Source organism: Rana temporaria, chromosome 1 (genome assembly GCF_905171775.1).
Source record: "Rana temporaria chromosome 1, aRanTem1.1, whole genome shotgun sequence".
In the NCBI taxonomy this organism is placed as follows: domain Eukaryota; kingdom Metazoa; phylum Chordata; class Amphibia; order Anura; family Ranidae; genus Rana; species Rana temporaria.
Window position 1 is genome coordinate 673538422 of NC_053489.1, and position 23467 is coordinate 673561888.

Below are 23467 nucleotides of genomic sequence, written 5' to 3' on the forward strand. Positions count from 1 at the left end.
TACCTCATCTTCCTCCTCTTGTTCATGCTGATGCGGGAATTTATGGTCTCTTGCGGGAAGACGTTCTCATTGCGGGAATGCGGAAAGACGTTCTCATTGCGGGAATGCGGGAAGACGTTCTCATTGCGGGAATGCGGGAAGACGTTCTCATTGCGGGAATGCGGGAAGACGTTCTCATTGCGGGAATGCGGGAAGACGTTCTGATTGCGGGAATGCGGGAAGACGTTCTGATTGCGGGAATGCGGGAAGACGTTCTCATTGCGGGAAGACGTTCTCATTGCGGGAATGCGGGAAGACGTTCTCATTGCGGAAATGCGGGAAGACGTTCTCATTGCGGGAATGCGGGAAGACGTTCTCATTGCGGGAATGCGGGAAGACGTTCTGATTGCGGGAATGCGGGAAGACGTTCTCATTGCGGAAATGCGGGAAGACGTTCTCATTGCGGAAATGCGGGAAGACGTTCTCATTGCGGAAATGCGGGAAGACGTTCTCATTGCGGGAATGCGGGAAGACGTTCTCATTGCGGGAATGCGGGAAGACGTTCTCATTGCGGGAATGCGGGAAGACGTTCTCATTGCGGGAATGCGGGAAGACGTTCTCATTGCGGGAATGCGGGAAGACGTTCTCATTGCGGAAATGCGGGAAGACGTTCTGATTGCGGGAATGCGGGAAGACGTTCTCATTGCGGGAATGCGGGAAGACGTTCTCATTGCGGGAATGCGGGAAGACGTTCTCATTGCGGGAATGCGGGAAGACGTTCTGATTGCGGGAATGCGGGAAGACGTTCTCATTGCGGGAATGCGGGAAGACGTTCTCATTGCGGAAATGCGGGAAGACGTTCTCATTGCGGAAATGCGGGAAGACGTTCTCATTGCGGGAATGCGGGAAGACGTTCTCATTGCGGGAAGACGTTCTCATTGCGGGAATGCGGGAAGACGTTCTCATTGCGGGAATGCGGGAAGACGTTCTCATTGCGGGAATGCGGGAAGACGTTCTCATTGCGGGAAGCGGGAAGACGTTCTCATTGCGGGAATGCGGGAAGACGTTCTCATTGCGGGAATGCGGGAAGACGTTCTCATTGCGGGAATGCGGGAAGACGTTCTCATTGCGGGAATGCGGGAAGACGTTCTCATTGCGGGAATGCGGGAAGACGTTCTCATTGCGGGAATGCGGGAAGACGTTCTCATTGCGGGAAGACGTTCTCATTGCGGGAATGCGGGAAGACGTTCTCATTGCGGGAAGACGTTCTCATTGCGGGAATGCGGGAAGACGTTCTCATTGCGGGAATGCGGGAAGACGTTCTTATTGCGGGAATGCGGGAAGACGTTCTGATTGCGGGAATGCGGGAAGACGTTCTGATTGCGGGAATGCGGGAAGACGTTCTCATTGCGGGAATGCGGGAAGACGTTCTCATTGCGGAAATGCGGGAAGACGTTCTCATTGCGGGAATGCGGGAAGACGTTCTCATTGCGGGAAGACGTTCTCATTGCGGGAATGCGGGAAGACGTTCTCATTGCGGGAATGCGGGAAGACGTTCTCATTGCGGGAATGCGGGAAGACGTTCTCATTGCGGGAAGCGGGAAGACGTTCTCATTGCGGGAATGCGGGAAGACGTTCTCATTGCGGGAATGCGGGAAGACGTTCTCATTGCGGGAATGCGGGAAGACGTTCTCATTGCGGGAATGCGGGAAGACGTTCTCATTGCGGGAATGCGGGAAGACGTTCTCATTGCGGGAATGCGGGAAGACGTTCTCATTGCGGGAAGACGTTCTCATTGCGGGAATGCGGGAAGACGTTCTCATTGCGGGAATGCGGGAAGACGTTCTCATTGCGGGAATGCGGGAAGACGTTCTCATTGCGGGAATGCGGGAAGACGTTCTCATTGCGGGAATGTGGGAAGACGTTCTGATTGCGGGAATGCGGGAAGACGTTCTCATTGCGGGAATGCGGGAAGACGTTCTCATTGCGGGAAGTCCCGCGGAATCTGTGCCAGTTGGGAGGTATGGTTACCGAAAATTCATATTTTGTATGAATCCAAATTGAATCTGGCCCTATGTGTAACACGTAGGCCCAGATTCTCGTAGATGGGCGTAAAACTGCGGCGGCGTAACGTATGTCATTTACGTTACGCCGCCGCCAGTTTTACAGGCAAGTGCTTTATTCACAAAGAACTTGCCTGTAAATTTGCGGCGGCGTAGCGTAAATCCCCCGGCGCAAGCCCGCCTAATTCAAATGATCCGGGTAGGGGGCGTGGAGCATTTAAATTAGGCGCGTTCCCACGCAAAACGTACTGCGCATGCTCCGTCCCTAAAATTTCCTGACGTGCATTGCGCTAAATGACGTCGCAAGGACGTCATTTGTTTCGACGTGAACGTAAATGGCGTCCAGCCCCATTCACAGACGACTTACGCAAACAACGTCAATTTTTAAATTTCGACGCGGGAACGACGGCCATACTTAACATTGGTTGCCCCTCATATAGCAGGGGCAACTTTACGCCGCGCAAACCTAACATAAACATCGTAACTTCACTGCGTCGACTGCGCGTACGTTTGGGAATTTGCGTATTTAGCTAATTTGCATACTCGACGGGGAAAACGACGGAGGTGACACCTAGCGGCGAAAAAAAAAAATTGCATTTAAGATCCGATCTATGCGTAACTGATTCGAAGAATCGGTCGCATAGATACGACGGCACAGATTAGGACTTACGACGGCGCACATTGCGTTGCGCCGTCGTAAGCCCTTTGAGAATCTGGGCCATAGTGCCTGTGCCGTTCTTGGCTGTGCTTGCAAATGTCTGACACAGATCAGCCTCTCACCTTGTAATTTGCTACAATAGGCTGATCTCTGGGAGTCGGAGAAAATGCTTCCTCCTGCGGACAGCAGACCGGTGACGTCGCCTCTGTCTAGGCAAAGTCACCGGCTGTAGCTCAAGGGCAGATTTCCAATTATAAAGAGGCAGAGCTTTGTGTTAATCATACAGAACAATAAACTAGTAACAGGTCCACTTTAATTCAGAAATCCGGCTGTAAGAAGCTGAACTTTGCAGCCTTTTTATTCTCTTCCTGGGAAATGAATCTTGTAAAACTGTGTGTCTTTTAATTAATGAAACATGATTCTAATTGACACCGGTGAGATATTATGATGGCAGTCAGGGCAGGACGCGGCATGTGGAGTGACGGCACGTGCGGGGCCGCCATAAGGGGGGTACAGGCAGTACACCTGTAAGGTGCCCGGAGGTCCCCAGGGCCCCAGATGGCAACCCCCCTTTTAAAAAAAATGTATAAAAAAAAATGTATTTATTTTTTTCATATATTTTTTTATATATATATTTATAATTTTTATTTTTTTATTTTTTTTATTAAAGGGCCCAGAGGTCACCAGGGGCCTGGAGGTCCCCAGGGCCCCCGGAATGGCAACCCCCATGTTTTTTATATATATTTTATTTTTGTTATATATTTTTACTTTTTTTGGGAGTTTTTTATTAAAAGGCCCAGAGGTCCACGGATGGCAAACCCCTTTTTCTTTTTTATAGAGGTCCCCAGGGCCCCGGATGGCAACCCCCCTTTTTTTTGGTAAGGGGCCCGGAGGTCCCCAGTGCCCTGGATGGCAACCCCCCTTTTTAAGAAAAAGATAATGTATAAAAAAAAATTTATTTCTTTTTTTCATATATTTTTTTATATATATATTTATATATGTTTACTATTTTTTTTTGTTTTTATTAAAGGGCCCAGAGGTTCCCAGGGCCCCGGAATGGCAACCCCCCTTTTTTTCATATATATATATATATTTTTATATATATTTTTACTTTTTTTTTTTTTTTTTTAAAAGGCCCAGAGGTCCCCGGATGGGAAAACCCTTTTTTTTGGTAAGGGGCCCGGAGGTCCCCAGGGCCCCGGATGGCAACCCCCCTTTTTTTTTGGTAAGGGGCCCGGAGGTCTCCATTTTTTTCATATATTTTTTATATATATATATATTTACTATTTATTTTTTGTTTTTATTAAAGGGCCTGGAGGTCTCCAGGGGTCTAAAGGTCCCCCAGGGCCCCGGATGGAAACCCCCCTTTTTTCATATATTTAATGTTTTTATATATTTTTACTTTTTATTTTTATTAAAAGGACCAGAGGTCCTTTTTCCCTTTTTCATATAGGTCCCCAGGGCCCCGGATGGCAACCCCCCCTCTTCTCAATTCACCCGGCCCCCCCCCCTTCTCAATTTGAGGTGGCAGCACCCCCCCCCCAGGTTCTATGCTCCAGGGGGCCCCATAATTCCTGATGACGGCCCTGGGCACGTGACTGACTTTTAATTAATGAAACATGATTCTAATTGACACCGGTGAGATATTATGATGGCAGTCAGGGCAGGACGCGGCATGCGGAGTGACGGCGCGTGCGGGGCCGTCATCAGGGGGGTACAGGCAGTACACCTGTAAGGTGCCCGGAGGTCCCCAGGGCCCCAGATGGCAACCCCCCTTTTAAAAAAAATGTATAAAAAAAAATGTATTTATTTTTTTCATATATTTTTTTATATATATATTTATAATTTTTATTTTTTTATTTTTTTTATTAAAGGGCCCAGAGGTCACCAGGGGCCTGGAGGTCCCCAGGGCCCCCGGAATGGCAACCCCCATGTTTTTTATATATATTTTATTTTTGTTATATATTTTTACTTTTTTTGGGAGTTTTTTATTAAAAGGCCCAGAGGTCCACGGATGGCAAACCCCTTTTTCTTTTTTATAGAGGTCCCCAGGGCCCCGGATGGCAACCCCCCTTTTTTTTGGTAAGGGGCCCGGAGGTCCCCAGTGCCCTGGATGGCAACCCCCCTTTTTAAGAAAAAGATAATGTATAAAAAAAAATTTATTTCTTTTTTTCATATATTTTTTTATATATATATTTATATATGTTTACTATTTTTTTTTGTTTTTATTAAAGGGCCCAGAGGTTCCCAGGGCCCCGGAATGGCAACCCCCCTTTTTTTCATATATATATATATATTTTTATATATATTTTTACTTTTTTTTTTTTTTTATTAAAAGGCCCAGAGGTCCCCGGATGGGAAAACCCTTTTTTTTGGTAAGGGGCCCGGAGGTCCCCAGGGCCCCGGATGGCAACCCCCCTTTTTTTTTGGTAAGGGGCCCGGAGGTCTCCATTTTTTTCATATATTTTTTATATATATATATATTTACTATTTATTTTTTGTTTTTATTAAAGGGCCTGGAGGTCTCCAGGGGTCTAAAGGTCCCCCAGGGCCCCGGATGGAAACCCCCCTTTTTTCATATATTTAATGTTTTTATATATTTTTACTTTTTATTTTTATTAAAAGGACCAGAGGTCCTTTTTCCCTTTTTCATATAGGTCCCCAGGGCCCCGGATGGCAACCCCCCCTCTTCTCAATTCACCCGGCCCCCCCCCTTCTCAATTTGAGGTGGCAGCACCCCCCCCCCAGGTTCTATGCTCCAGGGGGCCCCATAATTCCTGATGACGGCCCTGGGCACGTGACTGACTTTTAATTAATGAAACATGATTCTAATTGACACCGGTGAGATATTATGATGGCAGTCAGGGCAGGACGCGGCATGCGGAGTGACGGCGCGTGCGGGGCCGTCATCAGGGGGGTACAGGCAGTACACCTGTAAGGTGCCCGGAGGTCCCCAGGGCCCCAGATGGCAACCCCCCTTTTAAAAAAAATGTATAAAAAAAAATGTATTTATTTTTTTCATATATTTTTTTATATATATATTTATAATTTTTATTTTTTTATTTTTTTTATTAAAGGGCCCAGAGGTCACCAGGGGCCTGGAGGTCCCCAGGGCCCCCGGAATGGCAACCCCCATGTTTTTTATATATATTTTATTTTTGTTATATATTTTTACTTTTTTTGGGAGTTTTTTATTAAAAGGCCCAGAGGTCCACGGATGGCAAACCCCTTTTTCTTTTTTATAGAGGTCCCCAGGGCCCCGGATGGCAACCCCCCTTTTTTTTGGTAAGGGGCCCGGAGGTCCCCAGTGCCCTGGATGGCAACCCCCCTTTTTAAGAAAAAGATAATGTATAAAAAAAAATTTATTTCTTTTTTTCATATATTTTTTTATATATATATTTATATATGTTTACTATTTTTTTTTGTTTTTATTAAAGGGCCCAGAGGTTCCCAGGGCCCCGGAATGGCAACCCCCCTTTTTTTCATATATATATATATATTTTTATATATATTTTTACTTTTTTTTTTTTTTTATTAAAAGGCCCAGAGGTCCCCGGATGGGAAAACCCTTTTTTTTGGTAAGGGGCCCGGAGGTCCCCAGGGCCCCGGATGGCAACCCCCCTTTTTTTTTGGTAAGGGGCCCGGAGGTCTCCATTTTTTTCATATATTTTTTATATATATATATATTTACTATTTATTTTTTGTTTTTATTAAAGGGCCTGGAGGTCTCCAGGGGTCTAAAGGTCCCCCAGGGCCCCGGATGGAAACCCCCCTTTTTTCATATATTTAATGTTTTTATATATTTTTACTTTTTATTTTTATTAAAAGGACCAGAGGTCCTTTTTCCCTTTTTCATATAGGTCCCCAGGGCCCCGGATGGCAACCCCCCCTCTTCTCAATTCACCCGGCCCCCCCCCTTCTCAATTTGAGGTGGCAGCACCCCCCCCCCCAGGTTCTATGCTCCAGGGGGCCCCATAATTCCTGATGACGGCCCTGGGCACGTGACTGACTTATTATGATGGATGTTTTCAGTAATGAAACATATTATAGAAAGTAAAAGACAATCCAATGTTAAATGTTGTTTGTTCTTCTGTCTCCGGAGTGCCACAAGAAAAATACAATTCAAAAGAGTCAAAAGATAATGTTAGCTTTGCAGGCAATTTGCTAAATGAATACTTTTTCCCCCAAAAGGCTTATGCCGCGTACGCACGATCGGAAATTCCGATGTGAGCTTTTGGTCGGAAATTCCGACCGTGTGTAATTTTTCGGTCGGAATTTCCACCAAGAAAAATTTGAGAGCTGGTTCTCAAATTTTCCGACAGGAAAAGTTCTTGATAGAGATACAAAGTAACATTGTTTATAAACATTGATCAGACAGGAGATAGAGAGATACAAAGTAACATTGTTTATAAACATTGATCAGACAGGAGATAGAGGGATACAAAGTAACATTGTTTATAAACATTGATCAGACGGGAGATAGAGAGATATAAAGTAACATTGTTTATAAACATTGATCAGACAGGAGATAGAGAAATACAAAGTAACATTGTTTATAAACATTGATCAGACAGGGGATAGAGAGATACAAAGTAACATTGTTTATAAACATTGATCAGACAGGAGATAGAGAAATACAAAGTAACATTGTTTATAAACATTGATCAGACAGGAGATAGAGGGATACAAAGTAACATTGTTTATAAACATTGATCAGACGGGAGATAGAGAGATACAAAGTAACATTGTTTATAAACATTGATCAGACAGGAGATAGAGAAATACAAAGTAACATTGTTTATAAACATTGATCAGACAGGAGATAGAGAGATACAAATACCACCAAAAGAAAGCTCTATTTGTGGGGAAAAAAGGACGCCAATTTTGTTTGGAAAACAAGTCGCGCGACCGCGTAATTGTCAGTTAAAGCAACGCAGTGCCGAATCGCAAAAAAAGGGGCCTGGTCCTTTAGCTGCATAATGGTCCGGGGCTAAAGGGCCAGATTCTCAAAGGCGTTACGACGGCGCAACGCCATTTGCTCCGTCGTAAGTCCTAATCTGGCCCAGGGGTATCTATGCGACTGATTCTTAGAATCAGTTACGCATAGATACCCATTAGATCTGACAGGGGAAAGGCTCTTACGCTGTCAGATCTTAAATGCAATTTTTTTCCCGCCGCTAGGTGTCGCATCGTCGTTTTCCCCGTCGTCTATGCAAATTAGCTAGTTACGCGAGATTCCCGAACGTACGCGCGCACGACGCAGTGATTTTACGACGTTTCCGTAAGCGGAAACTTGCCCCTGCTATAATGAGGGGCAAGTTTACGTAGGTCCGTCGTATGCCATGTTAAGTATGGCGTCGGGTCAGTGTCGGCTTTTTCCGTCGTTTATGTCGTTTTCGTAAGTCGTTCGCGAATACGACTTTACGGTTTTCCGTCGTGAGCTGGAGCATGCGCACTGGGCTATTTTTCCGCCCGGCGCATGCGCAGTTCGATCGGCGCGGGGGCGCGCTTAATTTAAATACAAGCTGCCCCCTTTAAATTACGCGGCCTTACGCCGGGCCAATTACACTATGCCGGCGCAAATTACGGAGCAAGTGCTTGGAGAATACGGCACTTGCTTCAGTAATTTGCGGCGGCGAAATGTAAATGGCTTACGCCACGCCGCCGCAGATTCTACAAGAATCTGGCCCTAAGTGTTTAATACGTAAACTTTCATTTGTTTTTACTTTACTCTTTTTTTTTTCTTGCTAAAAACACACAAAATAGAAAAAAAAATGTTGTTTAATTTGCAAAACATTTACTACAGTAACAATATTTTTTTTAAATGAACATTAAAAAATAAATAAAAATTTTGTAACTTTTTGTACATGAATTGCATAAAAAATAAAATAATTTTTTGCAGGACAATATCATCCAAAGAAATCCTGTGTCCTTAAAAAAGAAATGAAAAAAGGTGTGGGAGGGAGCTGAACGCGTTAACGATAAAAGATGGAGGTTTTTCCCTTTTTTTTGAAAAACGATCGAGTTGCTGTACACGGGTGACATGTCGGGATTTTATTCATGTGGAGTTGTGAAGTTGCTGAAAGGTTCCCTTTAATAAATGCGGCGACCAAAGTGCAGCAACCAATCAGTTTTCAGCTGACTGCGTTGAAAGGAGGGAAGAGAATTGCAGTTGTGCTGCCAGGAAGGTCGCACTTTGCACGCAGTCGTTGTACTCGGTGTGGCCTCATTTCATGAGCTCATTAGTCTTCACATCCCAACTTCAGGAAAATACAGAAGAGGATTCTGCATTGCAGAGGAACAGATTGGGAAATATTTTTCTCTTGCCTAATTACCAATATCTGTCTGACATTTTTAGTGCCATGTGTCGGCTCTTTCCCTGGCACCGGCGCCACCGGCCTCACAATTCTGTAATCCAACCCAGTGTACCTTAACCTCCCTGGCGGTATGATTCTGTCAGAAAAAACATGCTAAAAGCGGTACCATTATTTGCAAGGAAATTTGGCGTTTTATATTGTAGGTCTGTAATTTTTAGAAATAACTCACTTAAATCTGACCAAACAAGATTCTAATAGGCATCCCGTGTATTACATTTTTTTAAAAACAAAATTATAAATTATAATATAATAAATAATTATAAATAATTATAACAAATAATAATATAATTATAATAAAAATTATTCAATAATGTAATCAAATCAAAATCACTGAAATTTGCTCAGTTGCAGAATTGTCGCTGTCATTACTTTTATTTTTTTATGACGAATTTCCCCACAAATCGCTATCGCACAATTCTGCAAGTGATTATAATTTATTATCGCTGTTTTTTAGCTGATCTAAAACTATTTTTGACATAAAGGGACACTTTTGGTTGCTATGGACAATCTACAGTTTGCAGGGAGAAAAAAAGGTTTTTATTATATAAAATGACATGTAGGACACTGGGCAGACCACTAGGGACAGGGGGGGTGTGTTTTTTTTACATACAGTACTGTAATCTATAAGATTACAGTATACTGTGTGTATAGTGTTTGTTTACGTTTTTGAATTTGGCGCCGTTCTCCGTCCCCGTGCGTCGTAACGTCGCAGGGAACGGAGATCGGCGTCACACGGAGGCACTATGTGAATCGAGCGAGGTCCCGCTCGCTCACACAGCGCGGTGGCATCGCTGGATCCAGGGACAAGGTAAGTAAAACGTGCCTGTGGATCTAGCGAGGCAAGCCCGTGACTGACACGGGGTTACCGATAGTAGCAAGAAAATCTAACCCCGTGTCAGTCTCGGGAAGACCGCCAGGGAGGTTAAAAATCGGCAGAGCAATCCCCTGCTACACAAACCATCATATATACAGTACAGTATGTACAAAAAAATATATATACAGTATCTTACAAAAGTAAGTACACCCCTCAATTTTCTGTAAATATTTTCTCCTATCTTTTCTTGTGACAACACTGAAGAAATGACACTTTGTATCTACAATGTTGTGTAGTGAGTGTACAGCTTGTATAACGGTGTAAATTTGCTGCCCCCTCAAAATCACTCAACACACAGCCATTAATGTCTAAACCGCTGGCAACAAAAGTGAGTACACCCCTAAGTGAAAATGTCCAAATTGGGATAAAGTGTCAATATTTTGTGTGGCCGCCATTATTTTCCAGCACGGCCTTAACCCTCTTGGGCATGGAGGTCACCAGAGCTTCACAGGTTGTCACTGGAGTCCTCTTCCCCTCCTCCATGATGACATCACGGAGCTGGTGGATGTTGGAGACCTTGCGCTCCTCCACCTTCCATTTGAGGAGCCCCACAGATAATTAAAAGGGTTTAGGTCTGGACAGGGGAGGGCTGGCAGCCTTAGGCCTGAGGGGCAAGTCTAGTCGAGTGGCTCATAGAGCGTGGAAAAGTGATGGATCGCAGAAAACAGTCTAAGATTTTTAATGATTACAAGAGTCTGCACAGAGGCTCCCCTTACATCAGAGTCTGCACAGAGGCCCCCCTATACATCAGAGTCTGCACAGAGGCCCCCCTATACATCAGAGTCTGCACAGAGGCCCCCCTATACATCAGAGTCTGCACAGAGGCCCCCCAATACATCAGAGTCTGCACAGAGGCCCCCCTATACATCAGAGTCTGCACAGAGGCCCCCCTATACATCAGAGTCTGCACAAAGGCCCCCCTATACATCAGAGTCTGCACAGAGGCCCCCCTATACATCAGAGTCTGCACAGAGGCCCCCCTATACATCAGAGTCTGCACAGAGGCCCCCCTATACATCAGAGTCTGCACTTCCTGTCCAGTGCCCACTCATGCCTGGGGAGTGTGGGCAGGGCAGACTCAGGAGGAGGAGCAGATGAGCTCTATCTCTCCCTATCTCTCCTTGTGTCTGTGCAGAGAGAGAAGGGGATGTCAGCCCTGGTGTGCGCTGAGGCTGAGCTATGTGTGAGACAAGACATAGCTCAGCTCTGCAGCCATCTACCTTGGAGCTGACACAGGCACGGCTACACAGTGGGAGGTGAGCAGCGGTCATGACCTGTGTTAACAGAGCTCCAGCAAGCATATTCCTGCTCTGCAAAAACAGCATTTGGTAGTGACGGCTGGAGGCTGTCCATAGTGTCACCAGCCCGGGGGGAGATTTCCACCCTGCCCCCCCCCTGCCAGCCCTCCCCTGGGTCTGGAGACATGCTTGGCCAGTCCACCACCTTTACCCTCAGCTTCTTTAGCAAGGCAGTGGTTGTCTTGGAGGCAGTGGCGGCTGGTGCTCAAAATTTTTGGGGGGGCGCAAACGAAGAAGAAAAAAAAATATAAGCCTCACTGTGCCCATCAAATGCAGCCACTGTTCCATCAATTCGCACCACTGTGCCATGCCATCAAACACAGTCACTGTGCCATCAATTGTCACCACTGTACCATGCCATCAATTGTCACCACTGTACCATGCCATCAAACACAGCCACTGTACCATGCCATCAAACACAGCCACTGTACCATGCCATCAAATGCAGCCACTGTACCATGCCATCAAATGCAGCCACTGTACCATGCCATCAAATGCAGCCACTGTACCATGCCATCAAATGCAGCCACTGTACCATGCCATCAATTCTGGTCACTGTGCCATCAATTGTCACCACTGTGCCATGCCATCAAATGCAGCCACTGTACCATGCCATCAAATGCAGCCACTGTACCATGCCATCAAATGCAGCCACTGTACCATGCCATCAATTGTGGTCACTGTGCCATCAATTGTCACCACTGTGCCATGCCATCAAATGCAGCCACTGTGCCATGCCATCAAATGCAGCCACTGTGCCATGCCATCAAATGCAGCCACTGTGCAATGCCATCAAATGCAGCCACTGTACCATGCCATCAAATGCAGCCACTGTGCCATGCCATCAAATGCAGCCACTGTGCCATGCCATCAATTGTGGTCACTGTGCCATCAATTGTCACCACTGTGCCATGCCATCAAATGCAGCCACTGTACCATGCCATCAAATGCAGCCACTGTACCATGCCATCAAATGCAGCCACTGTACCATGCCATCAAATGCAGCCACTGTACCATGCCATCAATTGTGGTCACTGTGCCATCAATTGTCACCACTGTGCCATGCCATCAAATGCAGCCACTGTACCATGCCATCAAATGCAGCCACTGTACCATGCCATCAAATGCAGCCACTGTACCATGCCATCAATTGTGGTCACTGTGCCATCAATTGTCACCACTGTGCCATGCCATCAATTGTGGCCACTGTGCCATCAATTGTCACCACTGTGCCATGCCATCAAATGCAGCCACTGTGCCATGCCATCAAATGCAGCCACTGTGCCATGCCATCAAATGCAGCCACTGTGCCATGCCATCAAATGCAGCCACTGTACCATGCCATCAAATGCAGCCACTGTACCATGCCATCAAATGCAGCCACTGTGCCATGCCATCAATTGTGGTCACTGTGCCATCAATTGTCACCACTGTGCCATGCCATCAAATGCAGCCACTGTACCATGCCATCAAACACAGTCACTGTGCCAATTGTCCCCACTGTGTCACTGTCCAGTCATACATCCACCTCGGAGCTTTATATTATAACCTGCTGGGACTTGTAGTTCTCCATCGTCTCCTGGGGCTCAGGTGCATGCAATCCACCATCTTTGTCCAGTTTTTCTCACTGCTGGGACTTGTAGTCCCATAGATGGTGGATTGCATGCACCTGAGCCCCAGGAGAAGATGGGGAACTACAAGTCCCAGCAGGTTTATAATATAAGACTCCCATCCACCTAGGAGCCTTATATTATAACCTGCTGGGACTTGTAGCTCCCCATCTTCTCCTGGGGCTCAGGCTGCTGACGGCTGGCATTTCACCCAGATTATGCATTGCATTGAACATTAAAAATCATTTATTATGCCCAACTCCATGAAAATGTTAAAAAAAAATCCACCCTTGCAATGAGCCTACATCTGCACTGGGTTAATTGCTCATCATGTCTAGTGAACATTCGGCCGAAATCGCGGCACCCCCACCCCCCCCCCCCCCTGAGGGGGGATGGGGGTGCCGCGATTTCGGCCAAATGTGCACTAAAAAAAAAAATTCCAAATGTTCCAAAAAATTTTTTATAGTGAATATTCGGCCGAAATCGCGGCACCCCCCTCCCCCCCCCGGGGGGGGAGGGGGGTGCCGCGATTTCGGCCGAATATTCACTAAAAAAAAATTGGAACACAGGTAATCTTTGCAGAAGGGGGGTGGACAGCTGCAGCTGCTGCCGCCGAACTTTGCAGAGAAAACAGTCCATTACAGAGGGGCAGAGGCAGGCGGCATAGCTCAGCTTACCTGTACTCGCACTGAGCGCCCCGAGTCCCGACGTCACTTCCTGTTCTTCCAGGGACGTCAGGACGGAACGAGCACAAATAGTGGATGCACCCGCCCAGCCATAACAATGCAGTCCATCGCGCCGGAAGCAAGTGGCGCGATGGACCGCGCCACAAAGGCATTTTTGGGCTGCCAATGTAGCGCCACGTCTGCAATCCCGTGATTGCACAGACGTGGCGCTACCCATACCGCGCTTTTCCCGGCGCCCGACGCCCGGACTCAGTGCACATAAGAACCTTTTTTGGAATTTTTTTTCCTTAAAGGGACATGTTTAAATAAAAAATTTTTTTTTTTTTTTTAGATTTTTTTTTTTACTGACTGGGGGAGGGGGGGGCGGCGCCCGGGCGCCCCCTATGGGCGGGCCGCCACTGCTTGGAGGTGTGTTTGGGGTCGTTATCATGTTGGAATACTGCCCTGCGGTCCAGTCTCTGAAGGGAGGGGATCATGCTCTGCTTCAGTATGTCACAGTACATGTTGGCATTCATGGTCCCCTCAATGATCTGTAGCTCCCCAGTTCCGGCAGCACTCATGCAGCCCCAGACCATGACACTCTCACCACCATGCCTGACTGTAGGCAAGACACACTTGTCTTTGTCCTCCTCACCTGGTTGCCGCCAAAACACGCCTGACACCATCTGACACCAAATACCTTTATCTTGTCTCATCAGACCACAGGACACGGTTCCAGTAATCCATGCCCTTAGTCTGCTTGTCTTCAGCAAACTGTTTGTGGTCATTCTTGTGCATCATCTTTAGAAGAGGCTTCCTTCTGGGACGACAGCCACGCAGACCAATTTTATGTAGTGTGCGGCGTATGGTCTGAGCACTGACAGGCTGACCCCTCCCCCACCCCTCCAACCTCTGCAGCAATGCTGGCAGCACTCATAAGTCTATTTCCCAAAGACAACCTCTGGATATGACGCTGAGCATGTGACCTCAACTTCTTTGGTGGACCATGGCGAGGCCTGTTCTGAGGGGAACCCGTCCTGTTATATCGCTGGATGGTCTTGGCCTCCGTGCTGCAGCTCAGTTTCAGGGTCTTGGCAATCTTCTTATAGCCTTGGCCATCTTTATGTAGAGCAACAATTCTTTTTTTCAGATCCTCAGAGAGTTCTTTGCCACGAGGTGCCATGTTGTACTTCCAGTGACCAGTATGAGAGAGTGAGAGCGGACGCCGGCCTTTACCCGCATATGAACTTTAATGACATCCCAGTCTTAGTCCTTAGGGTTCAGTATTGAGTTGGCCCCGCCCTTTGCAGCTATAACACCTTCAACTCTTCTGGGAAGGCTGTCCACAAGGTTTAGGAGGGTGTCTATGGGAATGTTTGACCATTCTTCTAGAAGAGCATTTGTGAGGTCAGGCACTGATGTGGACAAGAAGGCCTGGCGCACAGCCTGCACTCTAAATCATTCAGTGCACAAAGCAAGGTCCATAAAGACATGGATGAGTGAATTTGGGGTTGAGTCGTGACCTCAACCCAATAGAACACCTTTGGGATGAATTAGATCGCAGACTGATACCATATGGCGCCCCTGCTGCGGGTGTGGGGGGCGCGTTCTATGATCGCAGTGTCTGGTGGCTCTTTACCATGTGATCAGCTGTGTCCAATCACAGCTGATCACGGCTGTCAACAGAAGCTGGTTATCAGCACTCCTTTCCTCATGCTGACAGCATGAGGTCCAGAGAAGAGAGATGAAAACCGGATTTTCTCTAAAAGGCACATCTACACTGATCAGTGCAGTCCCAACAGTGCCCACCAGTGCTGCCAATCATTGCCCATCAGTGCATCTTCATCAGTGTCACCTATCAGTGCTGCCTATCAGTGCCCATCATGGCCACCTATCAGTGCCCATCAGTCCAAAGAGATGATGATAGGTTAATTGGCTTCTGTCTAAATTGGCCCAGTATATGAATGTGAGTTAGGGGACCTTAGATTGTAAGCTCCTTGAGGGTAGGGACCGATGTGAATGTATAATGTATATGTAAAGCGCTGCGTAAATTGACAGCGCTATATACCGTATATACTCAAGTATAAGCCAAGTTTATCACCCCATTTTTTTGTGCTGAAAATGCCCCCCTCGGCTTATACTCCAGTCACCTTTTTGCGCCTGATCTCCTTGATTTGGAGACCTGGTACTGGCCGGCCGTAGGTGCCCAGGACCCCAAACTTCTCACACATGTAGCCTCTTCCTCTACAAGTGTGCAAAAATTGTTGTCCGGAGGACCTACGGCTGGGGATCACCGATTTTTCAAATCCGGGCACCCCTTCCATAGACTACTATGTTAAACGGTAATTTCACTGGTGAATTTGGGGACCCGGTACTGGCCGGTCATAGGTCCCCTGGAACTTGGCACACGTGTATCTCCATTTCTCCTCTACAAGTGTGCAAAGTTTGTTGCCTGGGGGACCTACGGCCGGGGAGCACCGATTTTTCAAATCTAGGCACCCCTTCCATAGACTCCCATGTTAAATGTCAATCTAGGCATGGACACAGTGAGGCATGGGCACAGTGAGGCATGGGCACAGTGAGGCATGGGCACAGTGAGACATGGACACAGTGGCCCGGATTCAGATAGGAGATACATGGCGTATCTCCTGATACGCCGTCGTATCTCTGAGTGCGGGCCATCGTATCTATGCGCCTGATTCAGAGAATCAGTTACGCATAGATTTCCCTAAGATCCGACTGGTGTAAGTGTCTTACACTGTCGTATCTTAGGCTGCATAATTACGCTGGCCGCTAGGTGGCGCTTCCGTATAGTTACGCGAGGAATATGCAAATGAGCTAGATATGCCAATTAACTAACGTACGTCCCGCCGGCGCATTTTTTTTCGTAGTTTAAGTTAGGCTTTTTTCAGCGTATAGTTACCCCTGTTATATGAGGCGTAGCTAATGTTAAGTATGGCCGTCGTTCCCGCGCCAAGTTTTGAAATTTTTACGTTGTTTGCGTAAGTCGTTCGCGAATACGGCTGTACGTCATTTACGTTCACGTCGAATCCAATACGTAACTTGGAGCAATGCACACTGGGATATTTTACGGACGGCGCATGCGCCGTTCAAAAAAAACGTCAAAAACGCGGGGTCATCTCAAATTTAAATAAAACACGCCCCCAACATCTCCATTTGAATTAGGCGGGCTTACGCCGCCACACATAAGTTACGCCGCCGTAACTAAGGGCGCAAGTTCTTTCTGAATACAGAACTTGCGTCCAAAGTTACAGCAGCGTAACGTATCGGAGATACGTTACGCCCGCAGAAAGATGCGCTCATCTTTCTGAATCCGGGCCAGTGAGGCAAAGTAAGGCACAGTGAGGCATGCAGATGGACACCCTAGGTTTATACTCGAGTCAATACGTTTTCCCATTTTTTTGTGGTAAAATTAGGTGCCTCGGCTTATATTCGGGTCGGCTTATACTCGAGTATATATGGTAAGTACCTAAATAATAAAAATAAATAATAATCAGTGATGCCTAACAGTGCCCATCAGTGCCACCTAGTGCAGCCTCATCAGTGCCGCCTCATCAGTGCCCATCAGTGAAGGAGAGACATTACCTGTTTGCCAAATTTTAGAGCACACTATGAAAAAGTTTTGGCCTTTTTTCAAGATTTTCAGTCTTTTTTGTTTGTTTTTTTAGCAAAAAATTAACAACCCAACAGTGATTAACCACTTCCCGCCCGGCCCATTGTCAAATGACGTCCACAAAGGACCTCTACCGATCCGGGTGGACGTCATATGACGTCCTGGGATTTGTGGGGGGATATCTGAATGATGCCTGCAGCTAGAGGCATCATTCAGATATCCTTCTCTTCTGCCGGCGATTCTGCACAACGTAAGAACGATCATAGCGGCGGTTCCGCCGCTAGATCGTTCTTACTGGCGGCGGGAGGGGACATCCCCCCCTCCCGCCGCCATCCGGTGCTTCTCCGGGCTCTCCCGTGCCATCGGGGGCCCGGAGAACGAATCGTCCGGCGCTGGCAGGAAGCATAGAGATGACTGGTGACCAGATGGTCACCAGTCATCTCTATGACCGTCGGAGGACCTGGGCGCGATGTGATGACGTCACGCCCGGGTCCCCGTAAGTAAACAAAGCCGCAATTGCGGCTGCTAAGCAACAGCAAGCATGAGATCGGTGAATTCACCGATTTCATGCTTTCCAGCCTGGAGGAGAGATGCAAGGTCTTATTGACCCCGCATCTCTCCATAAAGAGGACCTGTCACACACATTCCTATTACAAGGGATGTTTACATTCCTTGTAATAGGAATAAAAGTGATAATAAAAAAAATAAAAATAAAAAAAAGTGTAAAAAAATAAATAAATATGTAAAAAAATAATATATATTTTTTTAACGCCCCTGTCCCCAGTAGCTTGCGCGCAGAAGCGAACCCACACGCAAGTCCCGCCGACATATGTAAACGCCGTTTAAACCACATATGTGAGGTATCGCCGCGTGCGTTAGAGTGCCAGCAACAATTCTAGCACTAGATCTCCTCTGTAAATCTAAACTGGTAACCTGTAAAAAATTTCAAAGCGTTGCCTATGGAGATTTTTAAGTACCGAAGTTTGGCGCCATTCCATGAGTGTGCGCAATTTTAAAATGTGACATGTTAGGTATCTATTTACTCGGTGTAACATCATCTTTCATATTTTACAAAAAAATTGGGCTAACTTTACTGTTTTGTTATTTTTTTAATTCATGAAACAATTATTTTCCAAAAAAAAGGCGTTTGAAAAATGATTGCGCAAATACTGTGCAAGATAAAATGTTTCAATGACCGTCGTTTTATTCCCTAGGGTGTCTGCTAAAAAAACATATATAATGTTTGGGGGTTCTGCGTAATTTTCTAGCAAAAAAATTATGATTTGTACATGTAGGAGAGAAGTGCCAGAATAGGCCTGGTATGGATGTGTGTATAACAGCCCGGTATGGAAGCAGTTAAATACAACCAAAAGAAAGCTCTATTTGTGTGAATTTTTTTTTATAAAAATTTCTAATGGGTACATCGTTGTATGACTGCGCAATTGTCATTCAAAGTGTGACAGCGCTGAAAGCTGAAAATTGTCCTGGGGAGAGAAGTGTCCGGTAGGCAAGTGGTTAAGCTTCATTGTCACTGCCAATTATCCATCAAAACATTTTGAAAGAATTTAGATTTTTTTTATATCATTTAGTGAATCCTGTACAATAAGCACCTTCTGAAATTGTTGACTCCACAGCTCCGACACCAATTAAATCAATGTGATTTTAAAGACTTCCGGGACCGCGCTCCGAGCTCCGCGCTGTCTGACCTCTGGCACTTGGCGGCGAAGCCCCGCGGTCTATAAGAAAATACGTCTGGAAAGGGAAGACGGGACGACTTAGCATACAGGAAATCCTGAGCGGCACAGCCGGCTTTGAACACACAAACGATGAAGGAAAATGGATCTCTCAGATTTGTACAAGTCCTGATCTACAGGGACCTAAATAGTGTTTGATATTATTAACCAAATACGACCTTTCTCTGCAAAATAAGGATGGAGATAAGATTTGGGGAAAGTGACATTAGATGTGTCAAAGTTCATTCCTTGTGAGATGATAAATGAAGGAACAACGTTCTACCATATGAGTCAAACGGCGTACAGCTGAGACCCACATGGAAAAATAAATCCCATAACATGTATTTGCTCTGATACAGTGGGGATCGAAAGTTTGGGCACCCCAGGTAAAAATTTGTATTAATGTGCATAACGAAGCCAAGGAAAGATGGAAAAATCTCCAAAAGGCATCAAATTACAGATTAGACATTCTTATAATATGTCAAAAAAAGTTAGATTTTATTTCCATCATTTACACTTTCAAAATGACAAAAAACAAAAAAATGGTGTTTGCAAAAGTTTGGGCACCCTGCAGAATTTATAGCATGCACTGCCCCCTTTGCAAAGCTGAGACCTGCCAGTGTCATGGATTGTTCTCAATCATCGTCTGGGAAGACCAGGTGATGTCAATCTCAAAGGTTTTAAATGCCCAGACTCATCTGACCTTGCCCCAACAATCAGCACCATGGGTTCTTCTAAGCAGTTGTCTAGAAAACTGACACTGAAAATAGGAACAGTGGAAGTTAAAGCAAGATCTGGAAGACCAAGAAAAATATCAGACAGAACAACTCGCAGGATTGTGAGAAAAGCAATTCAAAACCCACGTTTGACTGCACAATCCCTCCAGAAAGATCTGGCAGACACTGGAGTTGTGGTACACTATTCTACTATAAAGAGATACTTGTACAAATATGGTCTTCATGGAAGAGTCATCAGAAGAAAACCTCTTCTACATCCTCACCACAAAAATCAGCGTTTGAACTTTGCAAATGAACATATAGACAAGCCTGATGCATTTTGGAAACAAGTTCTGTGGACCGATGAGGTTAAAATAGAACTTTTTGGCCGGAATGAGCAAAGGTACGTTTGGAGAAGAAAGGGCACAGAATTTAATGAAAAGAACCTCTGTCCAACTGTGAAGCATGGGGGTGGATCAATCATGCTTTGGGGTTGTATTGCAGCCAGTGGCACAGGGAACATTTCACGAGTAGAAGGAAAAATGTATTCAATAAAATTTCAGCAAATTTTGGATGGTAACTTGATGCCATCTGTGAAAAAGCTGAAGTTAAATGGATAATGATCCTAAACACACCTCAAAATCCACGGGGGATTACATCAAGAGGCGAAAACTGAAGGTTTTGCCATGGCCTTCACAATCTCCTGACCTCAACATAATTGAAAATCTATGGATAGACCTTAAAAGAGCAGTGCGTGACAGACAGCCCAGAGATCTCAAAGAACTGGAAGACTTTTGTAAGGAAGAATGGGCAAAGATCCCTCAAACAAGAATGGAAAGACTCTTGGCTGGCTACAAAAAGCGTTTACAAGCTGTGATACTTGCCAAAAGGGGCAGTACAAGATTTTAACTCTGCAGGGTGCCCAAACTTTTGCAGACACCATTTTTTTGTTTTCTGTAATTTTGAAAATTTTAAAATCTAACTTTTTTTGACATATTATAATAATGTCAAATCTGTAATTTGATGCCTTTTGGAGATTTTTCCATCTTTTTTTTTAACAGTGATGTTTTATTGAGACAAAAAAAGCAGGGTTACATTGTCACATGTATACAAAAGCACAGTACAATACAAATATCAGGGGGAGCTTGTAGGGCTCATAGCGAGTCCAAGTCCCTAGCCACTACACAATGTCAGGGTGAAAAACAGGATATCCAAACCCCCACCTGTACCATAGGAAACGTACCGGGGTCTTCAACAATGCCCGCCCCCCTCTGAGGATCATATAGGAAGGGGGAGCAGTAGACCAGAGAGCGCAGAGAGGGGGGGCTGGGGGGGGGAAGGGTGAGGGGGGGAGAAGGCAATAAGGAGCAGCTTTTATTATACAGGAATAGTTCAGCAGCCGAACCTGAAACCACCTCTAGCCCCTGGCACCAATCCACGCGGACCACACCTTGTCAAACTTCTGAATGGAAAAGAAGGATCCCAGCAGGCGGAGGGTGTAGACTGCATATCATAGAAAGTAGGCTTTACTTAATGTTCTCCTGAGATACTCAGGGGCTCAAAACTTGTGTTGCAACGTCAGGTATAAACAGTATGTCTTTGGTACGGCTCTCCAGCCAACAAACCCCCGAAGGGGGCGCAGAGACCCCCCAAGATCCCACTGCATGGCCCCCCCACAGGTCTTCCAAGGCAAGGATAATAGTCAGGGGAGGGGGGCCTCGGAGGGAGAGACATCCAACCGAAAGAAGGGGGGCAAAAAGCCAACAACACGGGGGTCAGAGTCTCCACCCAAGATGCGGGGGTTAGAACATCAAGTGAGACGAGGGAGAAAACAAGGGAGGTACTCACGGCTACTTGCTCAACGGTGCGGAGGTAGGGTGTCAAGCCAGTCAGAGGCCTCTCTCGGGGTGTTAAAGAACCGGAGGGATTAACCATCTTGGACCCTGAGTCTGGCCGGGAAAAGGACGCTGTACTTGATGTTCCGGGCCCTCAGGGCTCCCTTGACCTGGTCGAAAGACTTGCGTTGCCGTTGAGTCTCAACTGAGTAGTCAGGGAAAATCATCAGCCTTGAGTTCTGGAAACGGATTTCTCCTTGCTGCCTGGCCGCCCGGAGGACCTCGTCTCTATCCCTAAAGTTCAGGAGCCGCAGGATGAATGTCCTCGGGGGGGCTCCCGGAGGTCCTGGCTTAGGGGGAACCCTGTGCGCCCTCTCCGCGGTGTAGTGGGGAGAGAAGCTCGCGTCCGGGAGAACGGATCGGAGCAAGTCCTCCACGTAGGCCGTCGGACCCTTCCCCTCGACCCCCTCCGGGAGGCCAATGATGCGGAGATTGTTCCTCCGGTTTCTATTCTCGGCGTCTTCTGCCCTAAACTCCAAGGCCTTCACCTTAGTGTGGAGTGTGCGGAGGGAAGCCGAGTGATCGCTGGAATCGTCCTCGAGGAGCCCGATGCGTTGCTCCGTCTCTGTGACCCGAGAGCGGAGCTTGTCCATGTCCTGACGGATGAGCCCCACATCGAGCTGCACCTCCTCTATCTTGGCCGTCAGGGTGGACTGGCAGGTCGCTATGGCAGCCATCACCTCCGGGAGCCATGATGGTCTGGGGTCCGCGGGATCCGCGGGCGGGTGAGACGCCATGCGGGAGGAGCGCGTGGTGCGCGGCTCCACGTGGTGGGCCGGAGAGGGCTGAGATACCTCCGTCTGTAGAGGGAAACGAAGCCTCTTTCCCTTACCGGACTGCGCCCGGGGGGTCCCTCGCCTCATCCAGGTGGCAGCGGGCGGAAAGGTATGAGGCTGCAGACCGCAGGAACGGATCGAAGGGGAGAAGCCAGCGGAGCTCACGGAGAATGCGACCGCTCACGTCGCCATCTTGGACACGCCCCCAGATTTTTCCATCTTTCCTTGGCTTCGTTATGCACATTAATACAAATTTTTACCTGGGGCGCCCAAACTTTCGATCCCCACTGTATACATTGTATCTGGATTTGTTATTTTTTTAGGTGGAGCTCCAGCCTAATCTTTTTTATTTCCTTAAAAAAAAAAAAAAAATAGTAAAGTATTACAATGTATACAATAAATTTAACATTAAAGCGGAGCTCCACCCTAAAGTAGAACTCCCACTGATCGGAACCCTCCCCCCCCTCCGGTGTCACATTTGACACCTTTCAGGGGGGTGCAGATACCTGTCTAAAGACAGGTATTTGCACCCACTTCCGGCCACGTAGTCTCGGGAAAACTGCGTGCATGACGTCACCTCCCCCCCAGTTGTGTTCTGGGAACACTCGGCTCCCAGAACACAGCGGGAGCCAATCGGCAGGCATAGCACGACTCGCGCATGCGCCGTGGGGAACCGGGCAGTGAAGCTAGAGCGCTTCACTTCCTGGTTCCCTCACCTAGGTTGGCGGGGGGGGCAGCAGAGTGACGAGTGATCGCTCGTCCTCTGCTGCGGACGGCGCTGGACTCCAGGACAGGTAAGTGTCCTTATATTATAAGTCAGCAGCTGCCGTATTTGTAGCTGCAGGCTTTTAATATTTTTTTTTTTCAGCTTTAAGGTAAGTTAACCACTTGCCACCCAGGCAAATTCTGACATTTCTCTCCTACATGTAAAAATCATATTTTTTTTGCTAGAAAATGACATAGAACCCCCAAACATTATAAATGTTTTTTTTTTTAGCAGAGACCCTATAGAATACAATGGCGGTCATTGCAACTTTTTATCTCGCATGCTATTTGCGCTGCATTTTTTAGGGGAAAAAAATTCAAGGTTAAAAAAAAAAACAGTAACGTTAGTTCAATTGTTTTGCATAATGTGAAAGATGAAGTTACGCCGAGTAAATAGATACCTAACATGTCACGCTTCAAAATT

The 23467-nt window shown here is 46.6% G+C and overlaps 1 protein-coding gene across 1 annotated transcript; it reads right to left on the reverse strand.

Moving 5' to 3' along the window:
* Positions 1–255: 255 nt before the first annotated feature.
* On the reverse strand, positions 256–1233 carry LOC120944758 (uncharacterized 51.9 kDa protein in rps4-rps11 intergenic region-like). Its single transcript, XM_040358566.1, has one exon. It carries the CDS (start codon positions 1231–1233, stop codon positions 256–258), a length of 978 nt encoding a protein of 325 aa, XP_040214500.1.
* Between the last annotated feature and the right edge of the window lie 22234 nt (positions 1234–23467).

What these genes read in the sequence shown, in the direction of transcription:
- LOC120944758 (XM_040358566.1), bottom strand. Translation starts at nt 1,233, where the DNA reads ATGAGAACGTCTTCCCGCATTCCCGCAATGAGAACGTCTTCCCGCAAT.